The sequence below is a fragment of the Amblyraja radiata genome, chromosome 34, assembly GCF_010909765.2.
Source record: "Amblyraja radiata isolate CabotCenter1 chromosome 34, sAmbRad1.1.pri, whole genome shotgun sequence".
NCBI classification, from domain to species: domain Eukaryota; kingdom Metazoa; phylum Chordata; class Chondrichthyes; order Rajiformes; family Rajidae; genus Amblyraja; species Amblyraja radiata.
In genome coordinates, this window is record NC_045989.1 from 7,724,855 (window position 1) to 7,745,110 (window position 20,256).

The following is a 20,256-nucleotide window of genomic DNA, read 5'->3' on the forward strand; positions in this document are numbered from 1 at the left end:
TCCACTAGTGGGAGAGTCTAGGACTAGAGGTAATAGCCTCAGAATTAAAGGACGTTCTTAGGAAGGAGATGGAGGAATTTATTTTGTCAGAGGGTGGTGAATCTGTGGAATTCTTTGCCAGATAAGGCTGTGGAGGCAAAGTCAGTGGATATATTTAAGGCAGAGATAGATAGATTCTTGATTAGTACAGGTGTCAGAGGTTATCGGGAGAAGGCAGGAGAATGGGGTTAAGAGGGAGAGACAGATCAGCCATGATTGAATGGCGGAATAGACGATGGGCCGAATGGCCTAATTCTACTCCTATCACTTATGAAACCAGTGACAATGAAACCCATGTTATTACTGACAGAATAATAACATACATAATAATCTAATGGATCTTTTATTTACCAATGTTAAACTAATCTTCCCTCGCTTACTTTCAATGTCTGTCATAGTGTGTCATTGAGGTGAAATCTTTAAACCATCAAACTGCACAACACAGCATATATTACATATAACGGCAAACTTCCCATTCTCCATAGCTCATTAGCAAGTCAACATAATGTACAATGGGAAACAGATATCTTTGATTAACTTTTGAGTTCTATAATATCAGCTTACTGGGGATTGGCGTAAATCAGAGAACGTGGAAATATACTGGAACTTCCAGTCAGGTTGAACAACAAGGCAGCGAGGGCAATTCATGCTCTGTAGAGTCTTCAATGGAATGGAGGAAGAGTGCTGTTCAAAAACAGATGCTCCCTGAATAAGTTAAATAAAATAAGAGCATGTTAATCACCTTGGAGTGGGAATTATACAAAATCAAGTTGCTCGAGCATTTACCGCTGCGGAGTAGGAATCATGATGAAATTCTTGTGGGCCAGGTCTTGCTTGCAGGGACTTGCAATCCCCAGTCGCAAGCATCAATGTATCTAAGCAGGGACGTGAAGAACAACATTGTTTGCCTGAATCATCTTGGATCCCAGCAATGAGGCTTGTGGACCAGCTGAGCCATGAGTTCAAGAAGCTATGCCTCAAAGCTCCTTCAAATTCATTGTCCCCAGTTCTACTATCAGTCATTGGGCATTTTACACAAAATTAAAAAGCATAAGAAAATGTTTTTAAAAATCTAGACTTCTAAAAATGAATGTAAACAAACATGTTAATTTAAATCTAAAACCCCTACAAATAAATTACAAAAAGATGAAAGTACTTTCTTCCTTCCCCTCGGCACCACAATCCTGATGGAATTTGATGAGGTTCGGGATTCTGCCCCAGGTTTAATCCAGTGTGAGGAAATGTTGCCGTGTAAATGCTGGCAATGTCAGCACGATTACATTCTACTTGCTGGCTCCATAGAGGTGTGTTAATGAAAAAGCACATCTTTTATTCACCAATTTTATAACTTTCATGTTCAACCACAAATGTGCAAACACTGATTTAGTGACATTTCAACAACTGAATACTCGTGGTTTACTTCAGAACAGACAAGATTTTTCAGCAAAATCAGGGCCAATAGGTTGTGATATCTTTCCTTCCCTCACTGTGATGAGTTCAAAACCAACCACAAACTGTGTTACATTTTAATGAGAGGTGCACCACACACACACACACACAAAATCACATTCATAATCGTATTTTTTGTTCTCTTACCACCTGTTCTGGTCCAATGACTCGGTAAACTCCCTCGTGGTTTATCAGATGGTACCACCTCACAGCTTCACCCATGAAATCCAGCTGCACCTGCAATGACATTGTAGGAAAGGTTACACACTATATTTATACCTCCCTAGCAAGTGCAAAGACCAAGCAAAAATGAGACTATTACTTCAAGTATTCATCTCATTCAAATATCTAAATTTAGGGTCATGGAGTCAAGAGTGATACAGCACTGAAACAGGCCATTTGGACTAGATTGCCCATTACGACCAAGGTGCCCCATCGACACGTCCCACCTGTCTGGCCCATTCTCCTCTATACCTTTCCTATCCATGTGATTCTGTCCAAATGCCTCTTACATGTTATAGTTTCTGCCACCAGAAGCTCATTCCATACATCCAGCACACTCTATGTGGTGTACAGTTCATTAGTTTTAAGCAAAAATGTCAATGTTAAATAAACTATGGCTTCAGAAGCAATCACTGGGAAATGTTCAGTTTTCATGTTATACAGTGTAGAAGCAGAAAACTCACTAATGGTAGAGATAACAGCAAAACAAAAAAACATAGAAATAAAAAAAACTCTAAAGATACAATCCGGGTAAAATATCCATGTCCAAATGGTGGAATTGTATTCACTGCCCCCAGAGCGCAGATAAAACCATTATATGATTGTAGTCAACGTTTATTATCTACAGTTGCTTCTAACACCTGCATACACAATTGGGTTGAAAGAGGGAAACAAGGACAAAATGGAGCCATATGGACGAACAATGCTGCAACCAACCCATTGGATTTGGATGCAACCAATCCTCAAACCCACTGGATTTTATTGTGAATGCCATTACTAAAACAAGATCTGCCAAATTCAGACTTCTGCATGGCATTATCATTAGTGTGGTTGACACCGCAGCTATTTGATGCAATGGATTTTCCACGCATGTTCAAGAACAAAAAAACTTTTAAAAATTCTCAGAAGAGCTTCAAGTGACCTAATTGGCTAAACCATATTGCAGAAACAAAAGAGGAAGTCCTGAGAATGAGAATCAAATGCTTGCAAAATTAAGCTTTGTGTAAGCATTTATAACATTGAAATATTTCGGTGCATTTGTTGGGACCAAAATTAATGTTGAACATTAATTAATGTTAAACAAAAACGTTCTGATTTAATGATCGCACTAGATTGCAAAAATGTTTTGCTTGCAGTTCATTTAATTCAAATTAACGAAAATTAAAATGGGGAGTTCAAAACATAAATAATTTATAAATTAACCTTTTCTTCTCAAGTTTATCAATTTCATTTGGGAGTCAGTTGCATTAATACTTAAGTAAAGCAATAAGGAAAATCAGTATAGAACTTGTGGATCCAATAATCTGATCTTCCTGACAACATATGGATGATTTCAGTTCCACATACAAACCAAAGCTAACTGAGATCATCCAATTCCCTAAAATTAATACAATGGCATTTCTCAAACTGTCACCCAATGACCGCAATTTCTACAAAAAAAATATCTAAAAAGTGGATATTAAGCTTCACTTGACATTTACAACCGAGATTCTATCATTTTAGAAGGATTTTGGATTTGAGGTAAAATTTCTATTCATAAACCCCAACAACCGAGTCTTTCATTAACCATAGAAACAAAGAGCTGCAGATGTTGGTTTATATCAAAGATGCTGGTTTATAGTTCAGAGTGGAAAGAAGGGTTCCGACCAGAAAAGACACCTATTCTTTTCTTCCAGGGATGCTGTCTGACCCACTGATTTACTCCAGCACTTTATGTCTACCTTCCATTAACTATACTTCTGTTGTCAAAGGAAGAGCAATCCTGAGATGCAAGCCACACCTCATCTCAAATGTTTGCTTTATTTACAAGATGGAAATCGGGAATACATCAATGAGCTAAACACTGCAACACTAACAGAAGAAACTGAGCTTCATTATTCTGAAATGCAATTTGGTTAATATCACTAGATTTGAGCGAATCTGTGGGTCTGTGGAAGGAATGAGGACAAAAACTGTTCCTTCCAAAACCAAGGACTTCTAAATGCCAAACAGCAGTTACAATGTGTTCAGTAGTTGTGTAAAATATGAATGGTGATGTACAAATGCCAATGGACAGTTGTAACGGTTCTCATTACAATTAGAATGGAAAAACCATAGGCTTACTCATCTTGCTTCACACTAATGAGTTCACCATTGTTTATATTATTGGTACGTATTTTCCTTAAATATGTGTTATATTATGCTGATACCGCTGATCTAAAAAAATGAGAATTAAATGGAAGTTCACTACTGCAATGGGAAATTGTGTCAAAAAGAGAGAAACTACCTGGAAGACCTGTGATTAATCAATCAATATTTAACAGCAAAAAATTAAGATATGATTGAAAACCCAAGTTCCCAATCCTGCCTTATTTGCTAAATATCAGTTTTGTCAAGCATGCAGAATCTATGATACAACACTATTGCCTATTACAAAATCCCTGGGGTGTGGTAAACCATGGGACTAGAATCTGAACAACTACGTTGATGAAAATAAAGTTGTCGCCATAAAATACATGAACAGGAAATAGAAAACCATCTGTCCAATGTGTTGGGTTTGACCAATACAAAACCATGGATTCCACCCTCCATGTGCAGCAAAGGCCACAATTTAATTGTATCTTTAGGCTTTGCTCACATCTTTTATTCCCTTTAAATGTCACTATACGAGATAGCATTGGTGATTTCAACAATTATTAAAAGAGTTTTGGCTACCTGTAAGAATTTGTCCAAAATAGACATTTAAATGAATTGTCTTCTACAAATTAATAACTATCTGAAATATATCCTTAGTATTAATTCTGATTAAGAAATTCTTTCAGTCTGTATTAACCACATCACCATGTCAAGAGGCACACTGGCAGCCATTTTGTTGGTGAAAGCTTTATCAATTGTTGCAAACCCCTTTCTGTAAAACTACCTATTTGAACTGCGTTTAATTTTTGCGAAGATACAATTTTTGTTTACATTAGTAATATATACTGCAAAATTGATATGTTCATTTGTATGAACGCCAATATTAAATATAAGCACTTTAGATACCTGTAACTTGTGTGTGTCATTACTATGTGACCGGGGATTGCAAATTTCACATTTTCTAATAGGGCTATTATGAAAATATCCAATGCCAAATTTTAATTCACAAACCCATTTCACAATTGTCATTACGTTTACTACATGAAATAAGAGAAGTGATAAGATTAAACACTTGCCACCAGATTTGATGTTTGGAGAACAATTTTCCATTGTATTTTTGGTGACAAAGTGCAATTCAAATGTGTGCCATGGTGTTTAGCCAGTACATTGTTTGAATACATACTAGCAGTAGAGACTGCACAATACCCTGCACGTCTTTCTTCATTCTCATGGAGAAACTTCAAGGAGAATGCGTCAAGTGAGAATGCGTCATAGTGTTTTTAAAACTATAGTACCAATATTAGTAAAGCTATTTACACCAATGTCAATCTCATTTCAGATTTTGATTGACATCATGAAGAATTAAAAAATGTTTTAAACTTTTATATCTGGAAATGTTTTCGGAATTATCTTGAATTTTTAATTTCAGATTGAATAAAGGCTAACCAAGATAATAAACTCTAAAGAAGTCATTCAATGCACCAATTTTTTAAATCCTATATTAAAAATATTTTCATATGAATTTCATTACATCTACATTCATTAATTGGTATTTGAATAAAACTATCTGCAAAAACAGTGATAAATACAAGTTTGGGGTCCCTTATTCTAATTGTTCTTCCAATGCCAGGAGTTGAACCTTCACACCTTCACAATATCCCACCTCATGATTGCAGGAGATGGGATATTGCAAACAATAATAAATTTGCATTATTTCAATGTTAAGTTACGTTGCTGTTTAACATGTTTTTATACTTACAACAGTACAATTTCCAAAATAAAATGGGCATATATAGAAAAATTGTGTACACAACGCTAGATTCATTGGAAGATTCTCTTCGCTGGTGGCAAATAAAAAATAATGGGCAGTGTATTTTTCCATCTTTGATTTACCCGAGAATGCAAGAGTTAATTTTGCACCCTTTTACTGTAGAGCCCACCAAACGAACAATGAGGACATGTTTGACAGACTGCAGTTGCTGCCAAAGGCTTAACAAAAGCAGCAACTGGCAGAAATATACATGTAAGCACGGCAATTCTATCCTTGTGTGGTTTCTCTCGCTGCCTCAACCTTTGCAAGAGGAAGAATGAATTTTGTAATAAAATGGCGCTTCCTCAAAGCTAGTCTTCACTGTAAAGACGAGGAGAAGCTGAACCTACTTCCGGGCACCCATAAATTGGCGGGAAATGTCATGAGCCATATGAAAGTAATTCATCCACAGACATTAAAAAGATTAAACAAAACATTTTGATCAAAATTGCTGACAATAATTTTTGTCTATAAATTCTGAGCTCTTAAATTACACCAAACAATATTAAGTGCATTTGCTACCCCCAAAATTCAGCATTTGCTACCCAATAATTCTGAATTAACAGAAACTTAATTGCAAAATAACTCTTTAAAATGTTGGTAGTAAAATGTTGCTTATTTTCCTGCTTCACCTCTAATTGCTGAACAATATGTTGACAAATCCATAAATTGGGCTAAAAAACCTGGAAAATAATATCTTTAATAAAGCATTTCTGAATGTTAAAAAAAAAATAGCTACAAAATTTCAGTCCGTACATAAGGGTTTAATTCACCAATAAAAACACACAGGGGCTTTACATTTGGTCCTTCAGGAAATATTGCAAATGGATTGGTTTTGACGGCTGAATTATTTTGCACAAATTTACAAAATATCCTTCATGAACTTGATGAATTGTATCACTAAAAAATTTTAAATGCCAATGTATAAACAAAAAATATTCTTTCCAGATGACTATAACTTCACACAGAGAACATTTGCACTCAGAAAACAACAGGCCACCATACCAAGCCAAATGAGTGTTTATCCTGTAAACAGAAAATGATGAACACAATAGAATGAACCTGTAAAACTATTTTAAACAAGGTTAGAGGAAGGTTTATGTACAGCTTAGTATACATTTGATTTGGTATATCTTAAACCCTTTAAAGAGAGCATGAAGTGAATTCTTGAAAAAATCAATAAATGCTTGGTGAACAGTTAGTTGTATGTGTGTTCTTTCTGACAACCCACAGAGTTCAGACATGGAGACCACACTTCTATTGAACTGTTATTAGCAATCAATCACTTTATTGTCACAACTTTTGTTTATGTCCACCAAACTTAATTGTTCACCAATTTCTCAAGAGTTAAAGAGGCATAAAGAGGCATTTGTACCATGACAGTATTCAATGCAGATGGAAATGTATAACTTCTCAGGGCAGTTTGTTAGCCAAAGATATTTTTAAAGATCTTTTTACACCACATATTAGCAGCTTCAGTTCTACAAGGCAAAGATGAAAAATTTAAAATTAAGGAAGCAGAGACTTACTATTACAAAACCCACTTGAAATTATACAGAATAGTTAAGATGGCTGATTAAAAATTACCACCTCCCTCCACCGAAGGCTCAAAGAAGCAAGCATAATACAAAATTACAAAATACATGAAAGGGGTTGATTAAATCATGAAACCCTCAGCACAAAGAGTTAACAAAGCCAACACCCAAACAAAGAAATCTTTTGATAACTCATGGATCATCAGTTCAGTTTTAGTTGTATTCAGTAAACAAGTTAATCGATCACAACCTAGGCAATACTTGTTCACGACCATAACCTTGCAAACTAGCACACTGAAGGTCAACCGTAACAAGTATTCTTCTATTATTAACCTTGTGCAACATATTAATCGCTTGAATAAGACCATCGGTGGTTGAAGGCTTGACCTCTGTGTCGTTCTGCAACAGCAAAAAAACATACAAGCTGAATTAAGGTATTAAGGAGAAAAAATACCTAAAGGGTTAATGCGGTCGTTTGCTTTTAGTTTAGATTTATCCAAATAAGGTTTTCAAATCTACCAAAAGAAGTTTGTGTCAAATTACTTTCATTTCAGAGATTAGAGCAGTGCAGTAACAGGCATGGCTGCTATAATTAAGTAGCTCCAATTGTGCTGCATCACAGCACTAGTTTTTCCAAGGACAAAGTTCAGTTAAAATAACACTTACTTGTGTACGGTTGTTGTATTCGGAACAAAGAGTGGGGTCTGTTTCCAGTTCCAGCAATCCCTCGATGCTTCCTTCATCTTTCCAGCGTCTGGGGCTTTCTAGGGTAAATGCAGTAACGTGGAAAGAAAGCCCCAGCCCTGCCTTAGTCCTCTTGCCGAGTGCTTCGACAGAACCATTAGTATGCTCAGAGCCTTCGCTTCTGCCATATTGACAGTTCCTGAGCATCAAGGCATCTTTGTGAGTTACTACCATTAACTGTGTAACGCAGCCTACACTGCGGCGTTTGTGTTTCCTCTTGCCTTTGCATGCTGCCGGGTGGACAGTGCAAGTAGCTGCTCCTCGCTGCTGCTGCTGCTGCTCCTTCACGCTCGGGGACGCCGCCGCTGCTCTGCCGCTCCATAATGGGTGTGAACAGACAGTTCTCCTACTTTCACCAACATGGCCTTCTTGCAGCACAACTTCCTCCAGCAGAGGCATTTTGGGAAGGGAAGGGCCGTGCTGGTGCTGATTGGATGTGATGCTATTGACCTCATGGTTTTTGCATGCACCATTGCAGCTGCAGGTTCGGGCATTCACTCCAGTAGTGGCTGGTGGCGTTGGGCTTGCTCTCTCTGGACTCGCACTCTTCCCCAACACTTGCAGATCACCCGCACAGCACTCAACGTAGACCCTGTTTCAAAATAAGATTTAAACATGATTAAAATGCCAATCTTGTGCACAGACAGAGAGAGAGAGAGCGAGGGGAAGGAATGGTGAAACATAGGAACAAAAACAATAAAAAAATACCAATATTGTGCACTCTCTCTCACACACATACACACACACACACACACACACACACACAGAGGGGGGGAGAAATGGTCAAAATAGGATTTTAAAAACAAACATTTCCAAACACACAGAGGGGCAGGAATTGTCAAAATAGGATTTAAAACTAAAAATTACCAAACTTGTGCGCACACACACACAAATGGTACTTAGAGGTGGTATGGCGTGTGTGATTTTTGCAGAGTATTTGTGATTGCAATGAGCTTGCAGTTTGGGGTTTCAGTGGAACAAGCAACAAAAAGCAAAGCTGGCTGCGGGCTGAAACTGAAGAGTTCTCAGCGACCACAAAAACATCTGCTGCAGTGAGCTACCCCGCCCTCTACGCTTCCTGCCCGAACCAATTCCTACCTACCAAATCCCCACGGCTTCACAAATGACGTGCATTGCAGATAATAGCCACTAAATGTGCCCTCCTTCCTAAGCAAGGACGTTTCACGCCTTTCCACACTGCAGATTTTACTTATGCCGCTCAGAAATTTGCACAGGGCGCATTTTTATTTAGATTTGCAAATTAAAATCGCAGTTACTGCTCTTAATTATTTTAAAAAAAACGTTCAATGGTTACAAGTCTCCCTACATTTGGTTTCAACGCAAAGGCTGCAGCCGCTAATGTCTTCCTGAACCATTCCCATCATCCCCGCTCTCAGCAAGCCTTGCCACGTCGACAACCCAGTGGAAAAATACTGCAGAGCCTCTCTCACAGAAGCCATGCCCCTTCACGGGTTTAGGGGGAGGGAGGGAGAGGGGGGGATGGTTTCATTTCAAGTGCAATGCTTATTTTGACTAGGACCCCGTGTTAATTTAATGTTGCATTACCATAAATACTCACATCAACTTTGTTACATAAACAACCATTTTTACCACTTTAAAAATGAGCAAATTAACATATAACTTGTGAATTATATAATTAAACCTAAGTATTTGACATGTTGATACATAAATTATATTATACATTAATATATATTATTAAATTATATGTTCGTTCAAGTTACTGGAATTATTTTTCTTTACATTTAAAGACCTGGCACTGCAAAAGGGAATAACAGAGTTGTGAATTTGTGGAATTCTCTGTCGCAGAGGAGCCAATTCACTGAATAATAATAATAATAATAATAATATAATAATATATCTTTTATTGTCATTGCACGTCAGTGCAACGAGATTTAGTGTGCAGCTCCACTGATGTACAAGAAAGGTAAATAAATACAATGCATAAATAAACAAGCTGAATTGATTGACGTGACCATCTGAGGGAGACTGTCCAAAGGGGGTGGGTGGGGGGGCACTCATTAGGGCCGGTTCAGAGCCGCTATAGCTCTCTTATGCATTCAAAAGAGAGTTAAATAGAGCTCTTAGGGCTAGCGGAATCAAGGGATACGGCAGGAATGTGGTGCTGATTGTGGATGATCAGCCATGATCACATTGAATGGCGGTGCTGGCTCGAGGGGCCGAATGGCCTTCTCCTGCACCTACTATCTATGTATCCATGAAATCAATTTTTTAAGCAAACGTGATATATCAATTTCTCCAAACAGCAGTTACTTTTTACCCCTTGACATTTTCTTGCCTCCTCTCCAGGTATGCCACAGAATTAACAGGGTGCCAGCAGTTTTCTAGGAACTTTCTATGGTTATTATTCAGTAGGTTACTGGATACAGAATAATCATCCAACTAGAGGATGCACTCACTTTAACACGAGAGTGTGTTTACCTGAGAATTTAATTGTCTGCTATGTTTTTTTTTGTGACAGAGACATTGAAATGGAGTATATAAAGACAATAGACAAAAAAGCTTGAGTAACTCAGCAGGACAGGCAGCATCTGTGGAGAGAAGGAATGGGTGATGTTTCAGGTCGAGACCTTCAGCTCACAACATCTACCCCAATCATCAAAACACTAATTTACCAAAATTAAAATTTAGAATTTTGACCTCACATGTCCATCATCTCTTGCTTCCCCCCACCCCTATACCAATTCACCTGCCAACCCATATGGGAAAATTTACAGTAGTAATTGACCTTACCAAACAGCATGTCTTTGGGATCTCGCTTGAAAATTGAACATCTGGGGAAAAACAACACAAAAAACGCCCTGCAAACTCCATATAGATGGAGGATACTATGAACTGCAGATGCAGGTTTACAAAAAAAGGCAGAACTGGATTAACTCAGCGGGTCAGGCAGCATCAGGAGGAATGGTGGAGGTTGGAAGTAGGAGGGGAAGAAGGGGGAGGAGGTTTTGTAGTTACCTAAAATTGGAGAATTCTATGTTAATACCATTGGGTTGTGACCTACTTAAGCGGAATATAAGGTGCAGTTCCTCCAGTTTTCATGTAGCCTCACTCAGACAATGGAGGCGACCCAGGGCAGAAAGATCAGTGCGGGAGTGGGAAGTGGAGTTAAAATGGTCAGCAACTGAGAGATGGCAGACCGAGGCAAATGTTCAGCGAAACTCCACATAGATGGCAAGATCAAACCTAGATCTCTAAAGCTTTGAAGCAGCAGTATTAACCACTGTGCTGCGTGTCATCCAAAGTTATTAACAACATGAATTGTGCAGCTGCACACTATTCTCTAGCAGCTGAATAATTTAGAAACCTGATGACCTTTATGCTACTATAGTTGAGTTTGAGTTTGCAACAACCTGATAAATTGATCGGAATTGATCTGATTAAAAGTCTAGCGTGGCAGGTAGGGAATTTAAATTCAAGTAATTAAACAAAACAATCTTAAATTAAAAATTAGCATCAAATTTAAAAAATGAAGCTGGCCAAAACAAAAAATCGAATGTATGAACATCCTCCAAGGAAAGACGAATCAAAGTGTGTTTTACTCTTACCTGCTTCCTGAAATACTCAAGCAAAGTGCTCAGGAAAGATCAATAAATACCTGGCGGAAAATTAATTCTTACATTCTTTGAACAAATAATCACCAACTTCCTTTTCATTTTTGCCAACAGAAAATGTCATGACCAAATCCAGGATGTCTCCTGAAACTTTTATTTCACTGTCTGCTACTTACCAACAACTGTACTATACCTCAGTACACGTGACAATAAGGAACTAAACTAAAAGTTGTGTGTCATAAATGGCATCTTTCTTAAATCTTGACATAATACAGAAAGATTGTCCATCGTGTGAGTGCATTAAGTTGATGTCATGGATGGTAAAGTAAAATGTCATGAAAGTAGATCCAACATCCTGGACTGTTCCCATTACAGTCGTAACCAAGGTGAGAATAAGCATAAATCTTTGTCTTTGTATAGGGGTTTTTGCTCATGGAAAAACTTGTTCCTCTAGTTGGGTGGTGAGTAATTATCAGTGGATGGGAAGAGACACTGCATTATGCAAAGTATGTTTGAGGCAACAGTGTATAAATACTTGAGGAAGGTATAGAGATAATGACACAGAGCACAGCTGCTAGAGCTGCTCAGAAATCCAGGTTCACTCCTAACCTTGGGTGCTGTTTGCCCGGTGCTTGCACGTTCTCCCCATGACCGCATTTCCTCCTGGTGCTTCGGTTTCCTCCTCAATGCCAAAGATGTGTGGATTTGTATGTCAATTGGTCTCTGTAAAATTGTCCCTAGCGTGTTGGGAGTGGATGCCAGTGGGATAACAGAGTAGTGTGAACAGGTGATCGATTTGTCGGCATGGACTCGGTGGGCCAAAGGGTCTGTTTCCATGCTGCACCATAAGGAAGATGAGGCAATTGAGTGAGATTCTGATAACTCCAAAGTACTAGCACATACAAGATGAGTTGGAGTTATCTTTGGTCCAGTAAACATCTATGCTGTCATCATTTTATCACTCAGCAGCACTTTCACTGAGGCCAAGACTTTAGTGAATGGTAAAGCAGGCACTGATTGGCCTACCTGTTCTTATATTATTATCCATGGACAAAGATCAGTAGACAAGTTAGCAATTTGCTTTTCCTTTTGTCCTGGACTTCAAAGTCCATTTTTTGAAAAGAAAAGATAATTTAAACACGTGTCTGTCTGTCTTTTTTTTGTTATTTTTAGTGTATTTTAACAAGTATGTGTTAATATTCTCAGGTTTGCTTTATGTGGGAGGTGGGGGAGGGGGTCAGGGGGAAACTTTTTTGCAATCTCCTACCTTGCCGGAGATGCAATTATTTTCCAGATCGTTTCTCCGGTCACTCTGTGGCCCAACATCATGAAGCTGGCGACCTTGCTCGAGACTTTGAGCCCCACCTGCGATCCCTTGCCTGGGATCGATGCTCCAACATTTCGGATTTCAACATCGAGGAGCTCGCGGTCTCGGGTGGAGACTGATGTCAGGAAGCTCCAAAGTTCGAAGAGGTTCGACTAGCCACGACCCGGGGTCCGATCGCCCGGCGCGTGGAGCTGAGACTCCCCCGATGCGCGAACTTCATCGCCCCGACGCGGAGGGCTCGACTGCCGGTTGCGGGAACCAAGATAGCCCGACAACGGGAGATTCGAGTGCCCTGACCGCGGGAGAACAAAGAAGGGAAGAAGATTGAACTTTTTTTGCCTTCCATCACAGTGAGGAATGTGGAGAAGTCTCTGTGGTGGCTGTTCATGTTAAAAAATTATTTGGATGTCTTGTTGCTCTTTATTGGTATGACTGTATGGCAAATCAAATTCCTCGTATGTTGCAAGACATCCTTGGCTAATAAAGTACTATTATGATTATGCTTATGAAAGGAGAATTATTAGAATGATTAGAAATGTTATTTCAGTTCAGATTTAGCCTTGGATATCCTCACAATTATTTTGACTTGAAAATATGATGCATTTGGTGACTTTTCAGATGTTTATTGATATAGCTATGGAATTTGCCAATGCTTTTTCATCCAATTACATGGTAATCTCAAAACTCAACAGTTTGACAGAGACAGTTTTAAATCTCAGAATTGCAAAACCATGCCAGGAAATATTTGGACAATTTGAACTTAATAGGGAAAGATCAGGATAGGCTTTAATTCGTGTATTTCACTACACATTTTATTTTCATTTAATTTAGTTTAGAGATACTGCGCGTAAACAGGCCCTACGACCTACCAAGTCCGCACGACCAGCGATCCCCGCACTTTAACGCTACTCTACACACACTAGGGATCATTTTTTTTACATTTATACCAAGCCAATAGACCCACAAACCTGTACGTCTTTGGAGTGTGGGAGGAATCTGGAGATGTGCGTTTTCACATTTCTATACCCTTTGCCCGAGGAGAGAAGAGGGAGTGGGAGGAAAGCGAAGAGAAAACCCATGCAGGTCACGGGGAGAACGAACAAACTACGTACAGATAGCATCCCTAGTCAGGGTAGAACCCGGGTCTCTGGCTCTGTAAGGCAGTTGCTCTACTGCTGCGCCACTGTGCCACCCATCTAAAGGGAAACAAGTCCATTTTATAATTGGGAAATCCTTCTTCATGGTAAGGTTCACAAATAGATTGTATGATTCACTCACAAATCAATCAATCTCGATCCTTCAGTAAATTATACATTACAAGACCACATGGTCTTGACCAGTGATATTTACAGTCAATCCATTATATTTTGCGGTTGATGCAGCTTGGTCCTCACAAGGACGCAGGGAATGCAAAATCATGTTACAATAGGATTAAGAGCTTGCAAGATTGGCCTTAATATTCTGACCTCCACCAATGAAATTTCCTGCGCACTGACCTGGTGTGTTTCTCCTTAACAAATGTAGAATCGTCAAGGTATTTGGAGGAGGGGAAATCACAGTGCATAAATCGCTCCAAAACCACTCGGTATTTCTGCAGCTGCACCAGACAGCCTGCAAAAGACAAATGTGAATTCCAGACACATTAGAGACCAAAATAAAACCACAAATAGGAACTAAATATAGAAAGTAATGAATACACACAGGAAATGCAACTCGGGCTAAAAGTAAAAAAAAAAAAAGCAGCTTAGCATGCTGGTTGTGGAACAGCGAGTAGCCATTGATTTTTATTACTGTGATGTATGTGTTACAGTCTGTCCTTAAATAGCTATTTAAAATATACTTTTCAGTGGTTCAATGGTTCTTTTATTGTCACATGTACCAAGGTACAGTGAAATACATTTTTTGCATCGAGTTCAGTGAGATTATAGCCATACGTAGAGACAATCTCCGACAATCCAATGTTGGCCTGGTAGCAGATGGTGACGGTGGAGGGAAACCTGTAACCCAGGAATCAATGCTTGGACCCATATCAAACCTTCGTACTCATAAATGATTTGACAGCAAACGTAGGAGCTATGATTAGCAAGTTTGCAGATGATTCAAAAATTTATGGTGTTGATGATGAGAGCAGTCTTCAGCCACAGCATGATAACGTTCAGCTGTTAAATTGGGCATAATCAGCAAATGGAATTTAATCTTGATAAATGCCAAGTGATACGTTTTAACGGAGATAAGGAGGGTAGGGATTACGCCATACATGATCGGGCACCATGGGGGATTGAGAAACAGAGAAACTTTGGTGTACAAGTCCACAGATCCCCAAAGGTTGCAGCACAGGAAGATAAAGGAGTGAAGGCGGAACATGTGATGCTGGCCTTCAAGAGCTGGGCACTGAGTACAAGAACATGGAAGATAAAACTTTGGTTCGGCAAGGCTGAAATATTGTGTCTGCAGTTACTTCTTACACATGGGTTATTTCCGTTAGGAGGTGAAACTGGATAGTCATACAGTAGGGAAACAGGCCCTTCAGCCCAACGTGCCCACGCCGACCAACATGTCCCATCTACACTAGTCCCACCGATGAGGATGTGTTTGCTTTCTTGTAGTTGAGGAGGATGAGGAGTGTTTCTGATGCAAGTAGACAACATTATGAGGGAATTGATGGGCCAAATATTAAAAACCTTTCCCCTTTGCAGAGGTGTACAATCGGATAACATCGGTTTTGATAAGGAGTAAGAGGTTTAGCGGGGATCATCACCCAAGGGCGGTTGGAAAGTGAAACATTACCTGAGTGGGTGATGGAGCGTGGTAGCCTCACCATCTGTTAGATCGGGACACGCATTGCCATCCTCAAGGCATAAACGACTACAGACCAAGTATAGATGGGTACTTAAAGGTCAGCATATACAGGGCATTGTAACTCAAATCACAATGAGTCTTGATCTGTTACACCAGGTGTGGATTCCTGCACTCCTGTTCAAACACTGGGGCCCTGTTTCCCCGTGCTCCCTTCCACACACTGAGGCCCTGGTTCCCTTGAAACTTCCCATGGCCCTGTTTGCAGTGCTCTCTTTGTACTACAGTTCAGTAAAAGTCTTACTGTACATAAGCACAATCATACGTAAGTGCAAGAGTGTAGGAATAGATTAGACCGACACAGCACATAAGAATCACCTGGCGCCAACCTGTACCTTTCAAATTTATTATTCTGTGACTTCTTTTTAAAGCGAATTAAAACTGTGCTGGTGCATTAATTGGAAGGAGATCCAATAATCCTGAAAATCTGCCAGATCGGCACCAAAGTCGTGAGCGTAATGGATTAACCGAGTTTTGCTGAATTTCTTAATAATAGAAATGGCAGAACTTGGTCAACCGTTTATTTATTACTAACTCCCCTGTGAAATAACTTAATAACTAACAAACGACTCGAGTCTGAAGAATGAATGGTAGGTCAAGCGCAGTACGACCCACCGTATCACTTGAGGCCAGTGTTCACACATTCCCAGTGAGAAAACAAACTTGGAAAGGCACATTGAGAAAACTGCAGCTGCTTATAAACTCCTGAAATCTCAAGAGGGTGCAACTTGAATATGCTGATAATGTTAACTCCAAGTTTTAAGTCTTGTTTCTCTTTCCGCATAAATTGACCCTATCATTCCCTCCTCTAACGCAAGAAAGTACATGCATTTTGCAAGATCAACGTACAATGTTTTACATTATTGTGAGATAATAACAGCAAAAAGTTAAGCGGATGAAAGAAACACATATACTTAGAGGAATCATTTATTTAAAAAAATTAATTACTTGGAAGTAATTTTTAAATAACATGAATGGCACAGTACTGCTGTCACTTTAAGTTCTTACCTATATATGAGGTATCACTAAATGCTGTTTGGCTCTCTTCAGAGTTTTGCAAAACACAGTCTAGTGAACCCGATGCATCCACAAGTTGCAAATGACCTGTCACTGAATTAGCCTGGAACACCCCATTCAATATCTAGAAAGGGATAATTTGAACAAGTTAACCATTGTTCATTCCCCACAGCTGAGTTGAGAATTATACAGATGGTGTGCAGAGTGAAAATACAAATCTTTCTCATACCTATCTACTCTCGCTTCATAGTTTTCATGAACAAGGGACAATATTCTCTCCCTCTCTAAATGACATCTGATGCTGGTTATAGCATATACCGAGTCCAACCTCGGCCCTTGAACTAACAAAGAAGCATGTTACCATTTTTAAATGTATGTGCGGTGATTACCACTCATGGAACACAGATGGTCTCGGGCGACAAGCTAACCGTTTAAAAAATTGTTACCAATTAATTTTATGGCAGAATCAAAATGATCTTTGTGCAACAAGAGTATTTCTCATGTCACTTTAACACCAAATTGGTTCGAGATATCTATTTGAACCAGATGTTTAAAGGTGGGGGAGCGGCAGGATGTCGGGTTTTGCAAAGTGTTGGTGGGGCAAATAAGATTGCAGCATTTTTACAAACTTGTTTATCTTGCAGCAGCAGATTTCTCACTGTGGTGGGAACAGGTGTTTAGCTTTGAGATACAGTGCGGAAACAGGCCCATTGGCCCACCGAGTCCTCGCCTGCCTACGATCCCCACACACTAACACTATCCTCCACACCAGAGAGAATTTAAAATGTTACTGAGCCAATTTACCGACAAACCTGTACTTCTTTGGAGTGTGGGAGGAAACTGGACCCCCCTGGAGAAAACCCACGGGATCACACCTGGGATCGATCCCGACCCTGATGGGTCTCTGAGAAGGGAGGGGAGCGTAATGAATTGAAAGGGGATAGACACAAGTTGAGTGAGTGGACAAGAACAGGGCAAATGCCATATAATGTGGAAAAATGTGATATTATTGACTTTCACAAGACAGAAAATTAGTGTGTTTCTAATATTAGATAACCCATCTCTTCTCCACATCTGAAGAAGGGCCCGAAACATCACCCATTCCTTCTCTCCAGAGATGCTGGCTGTCCTGCTGAGTTACTCCAGCATTTTGTGTCTCCTCCTCATCTACCCAGTTCTCACCACAACCCACTCCCCCCCCCCCCCCCACACACCTTCCCTTCTACTCCCCCTGTCCTGTACGCCCAGTTTCTTTAAACTCCTCCATCCGCAACTATCACCTCCTATTCTAGGTCGCCTATTTTCCTTCACCAACCCCCTCCATTTTCCCTTCCATCCACTAACCCTCTTCTGGTTCTACATTTCACTGCCCATCGTCCATCTTCATCAGATTCTCCCTCTGCATCCTTTGTTCTTCTTCACTTGTCACTTCCCCCACCCGACTCATCTACCAATCAAAGATAGACACAAAATGCTGGAGTAACTCAGCGGGTCAGGCAGCATCTCTGGAGAGAAGGAATAGGTGACGTTTCGGGTCAAGACTCTTCTTCAGGCTGAGAGTGTCATCCCCCAATCAACCCCTTCCCAATTCTTGATTTCCCCCTCACCTCTCTGTCCCAGCTTTCCATCCCTATCCCACCATTTTGAAGAAGACTGTTCGTTTCCCTCCACGGATACTGCCTGGCCCACTGGTTTCCTCCAGCATTTAGTTTTTTGCTCAAGATTCCAGCGCCTGCCGTCTCCTGTGTCTCTATTTATAAATATTGACAGACTCAGTTATTTTGAACTCAGTTCAATGGTGAGCTTAGGTTCCCTTGCACACAGATCACAAAACGCCAATGTACAGGTGTCATAGCGTTTGAGAAGGTAGGCAAATGATTTGCTGGCCTTTATTGTGAAAACATTTAAATAAAGGAGTATTGATAACTTGCAGCAATTATATAGACAATATGTTGGTCTTTAATCGGAGAACATTTGAATACATGAGTAATGAAAGCTTACAGCAATTATAAAGGGGGCTTGGTTGGACTGCACCTGGACTATTGTGTGTAGTTTGATCTTCTTACATACAAGAGGGTTTGGTGGTATTGAACCTGGTTGCATTATTTCTATGAAGTGGTTTGCAATTTAAGGAGAGATTGAAGTGACTAGGATTGTATTCTCCAGAATTGAAAACATGAGGGGAGTTCATTGAAACGTACAAATTTCCCTCAGGGCTCAACTGGCTGATCGCAGGGAGCATATTCTCCCTGGCGGAGGAGTTCAGAACACGATATCATTATATCAGAATAAGTAGATGATCATTTAGGACTGGGATGATAAGAAAATTATTCACACAGATGATGCCAGATGTATGAAATTTGCTACCTCACACGGTTTAGTTTAAAGATCCAGCATGGGAACAGGCCATTCAGCCCAGCGAGTCCATGCTGACCACATATCACCCCGTACACTAGTTCTATCCTACACACTAGGGACAATTTACAGAAGCCAATTAATCTACAAACCTGAACGTCTTTGGAGTGTGGGAAGAAACCGGAGCACCCGGGGGAAACCCACGCGGTCATGGGGAGAACTTGCAAACTCTGCACAGACAGCAGCCGTGCTCTGGATCGAACCCGAGTCTCTGGCAGTGTGGCAGCAACTGTACCGCTTGTGGAGACAGATAGTTCTTTCAAAACAAGGATTGATTTATTCTGGACAATAAGGGTAGTCTGGTTTCAAGGGATATGGCATTAGTGCAAGAAAATAGCACTGAGAAAGACCATTAAAATCCGAGTGAAGGAGTAGGTTCAAAGCAACACATGATCTAATCATACTTCTATTTCTTACTTTCCTCTATTAAACATTTCTACAGGCTATTATTTCCACTAGGATTACATTTTGTTTTCCCTGCAGAATTTGGTGCCAGTCCGCCAGCCATTACAAAGCTCTAGAGACACGTGACAGCTTTGTACTCAATTCAATCACTGCACACCAAACAAGCACATGATTTGGATTTCTGGTGAATCCAGCTCTGTAACAAAGCCAGAGTTCACTTCAGAGCCACCCTGTGACAAAAATAAGCTACTGCAAGTTTAAATTTCAAGCAAGATTCTACCGAAAGATTTGTATTTATATTACTACCAAGATTTCCACCAAATATACATATAGGTTGATGTTTCTATCAAGAGATATAAATATAGATTTATATTTCTACCAAGGTCACCAAGGGTCTTGAGCCGAAACGTCACCTATTCCTATTCCCTAGAGATGCTGTCTGACCCGCTGAGTTAAGATTCAAGATTCAAGAGAGTTTATTGTCATGTGTCCCAGATAGGACAATGAAATTCTTGCTTTGTTTCAGCACAACAGAATATAGTAGGCATAAATAAATACAGAACAAATCAGTGTGTCCATATACTATTGAATATATATATACACACACACACACACACATATAAATAAGCATATAAAGTGCAATAGGCTATTAACGTTCAGATTTTTGTTTGAGTTGAGTTTAATAGTCTGATGTCTGTGGGGAAGCAGCTGTTCCTGAACCTGGATGTT

General features: G+C 39.8%; 1 protein-coding gene across 3 annotated transcripts in view; it reads right to left on the reverse strand.

Moving 5' to 3' along the window:
* ctc1 (CST telomere replication complex component 1) overlaps window positions 1–20,256 on the reverse strand; it is a 70,412-nt gene that overhangs the window by 28,199 nt on the left and 21,957 nt on the right. For all 3 annotated transcript variants that reach the window (XM_033050311.1, XM_033050309.1, XM_033050312.1), the window contains 5 exons: window positions 16,699–16,831; window positions 14,331–14,445; window positions 7,837–8,506; window positions 1,636–1,725; window positions 604–744 (listed from right to left, as the gene is read on the reverse strand). In XM_033050311.1, the coding sequence (XP_032906202.1) occupies window positions 604–744; window positions 1,636–1,725; window positions 7,837–8,506; window positions 14,331–14,445; window positions 16,699–16,831 (1,149 nt within the window). The remainder of the gene's footprint in view (window positions 1–603; window positions 745–1,635; window positions 1,726–7,836; window positions 8,507–14,330; window positions 14,446–16,698; window positions 16,832–20,256) is intronic.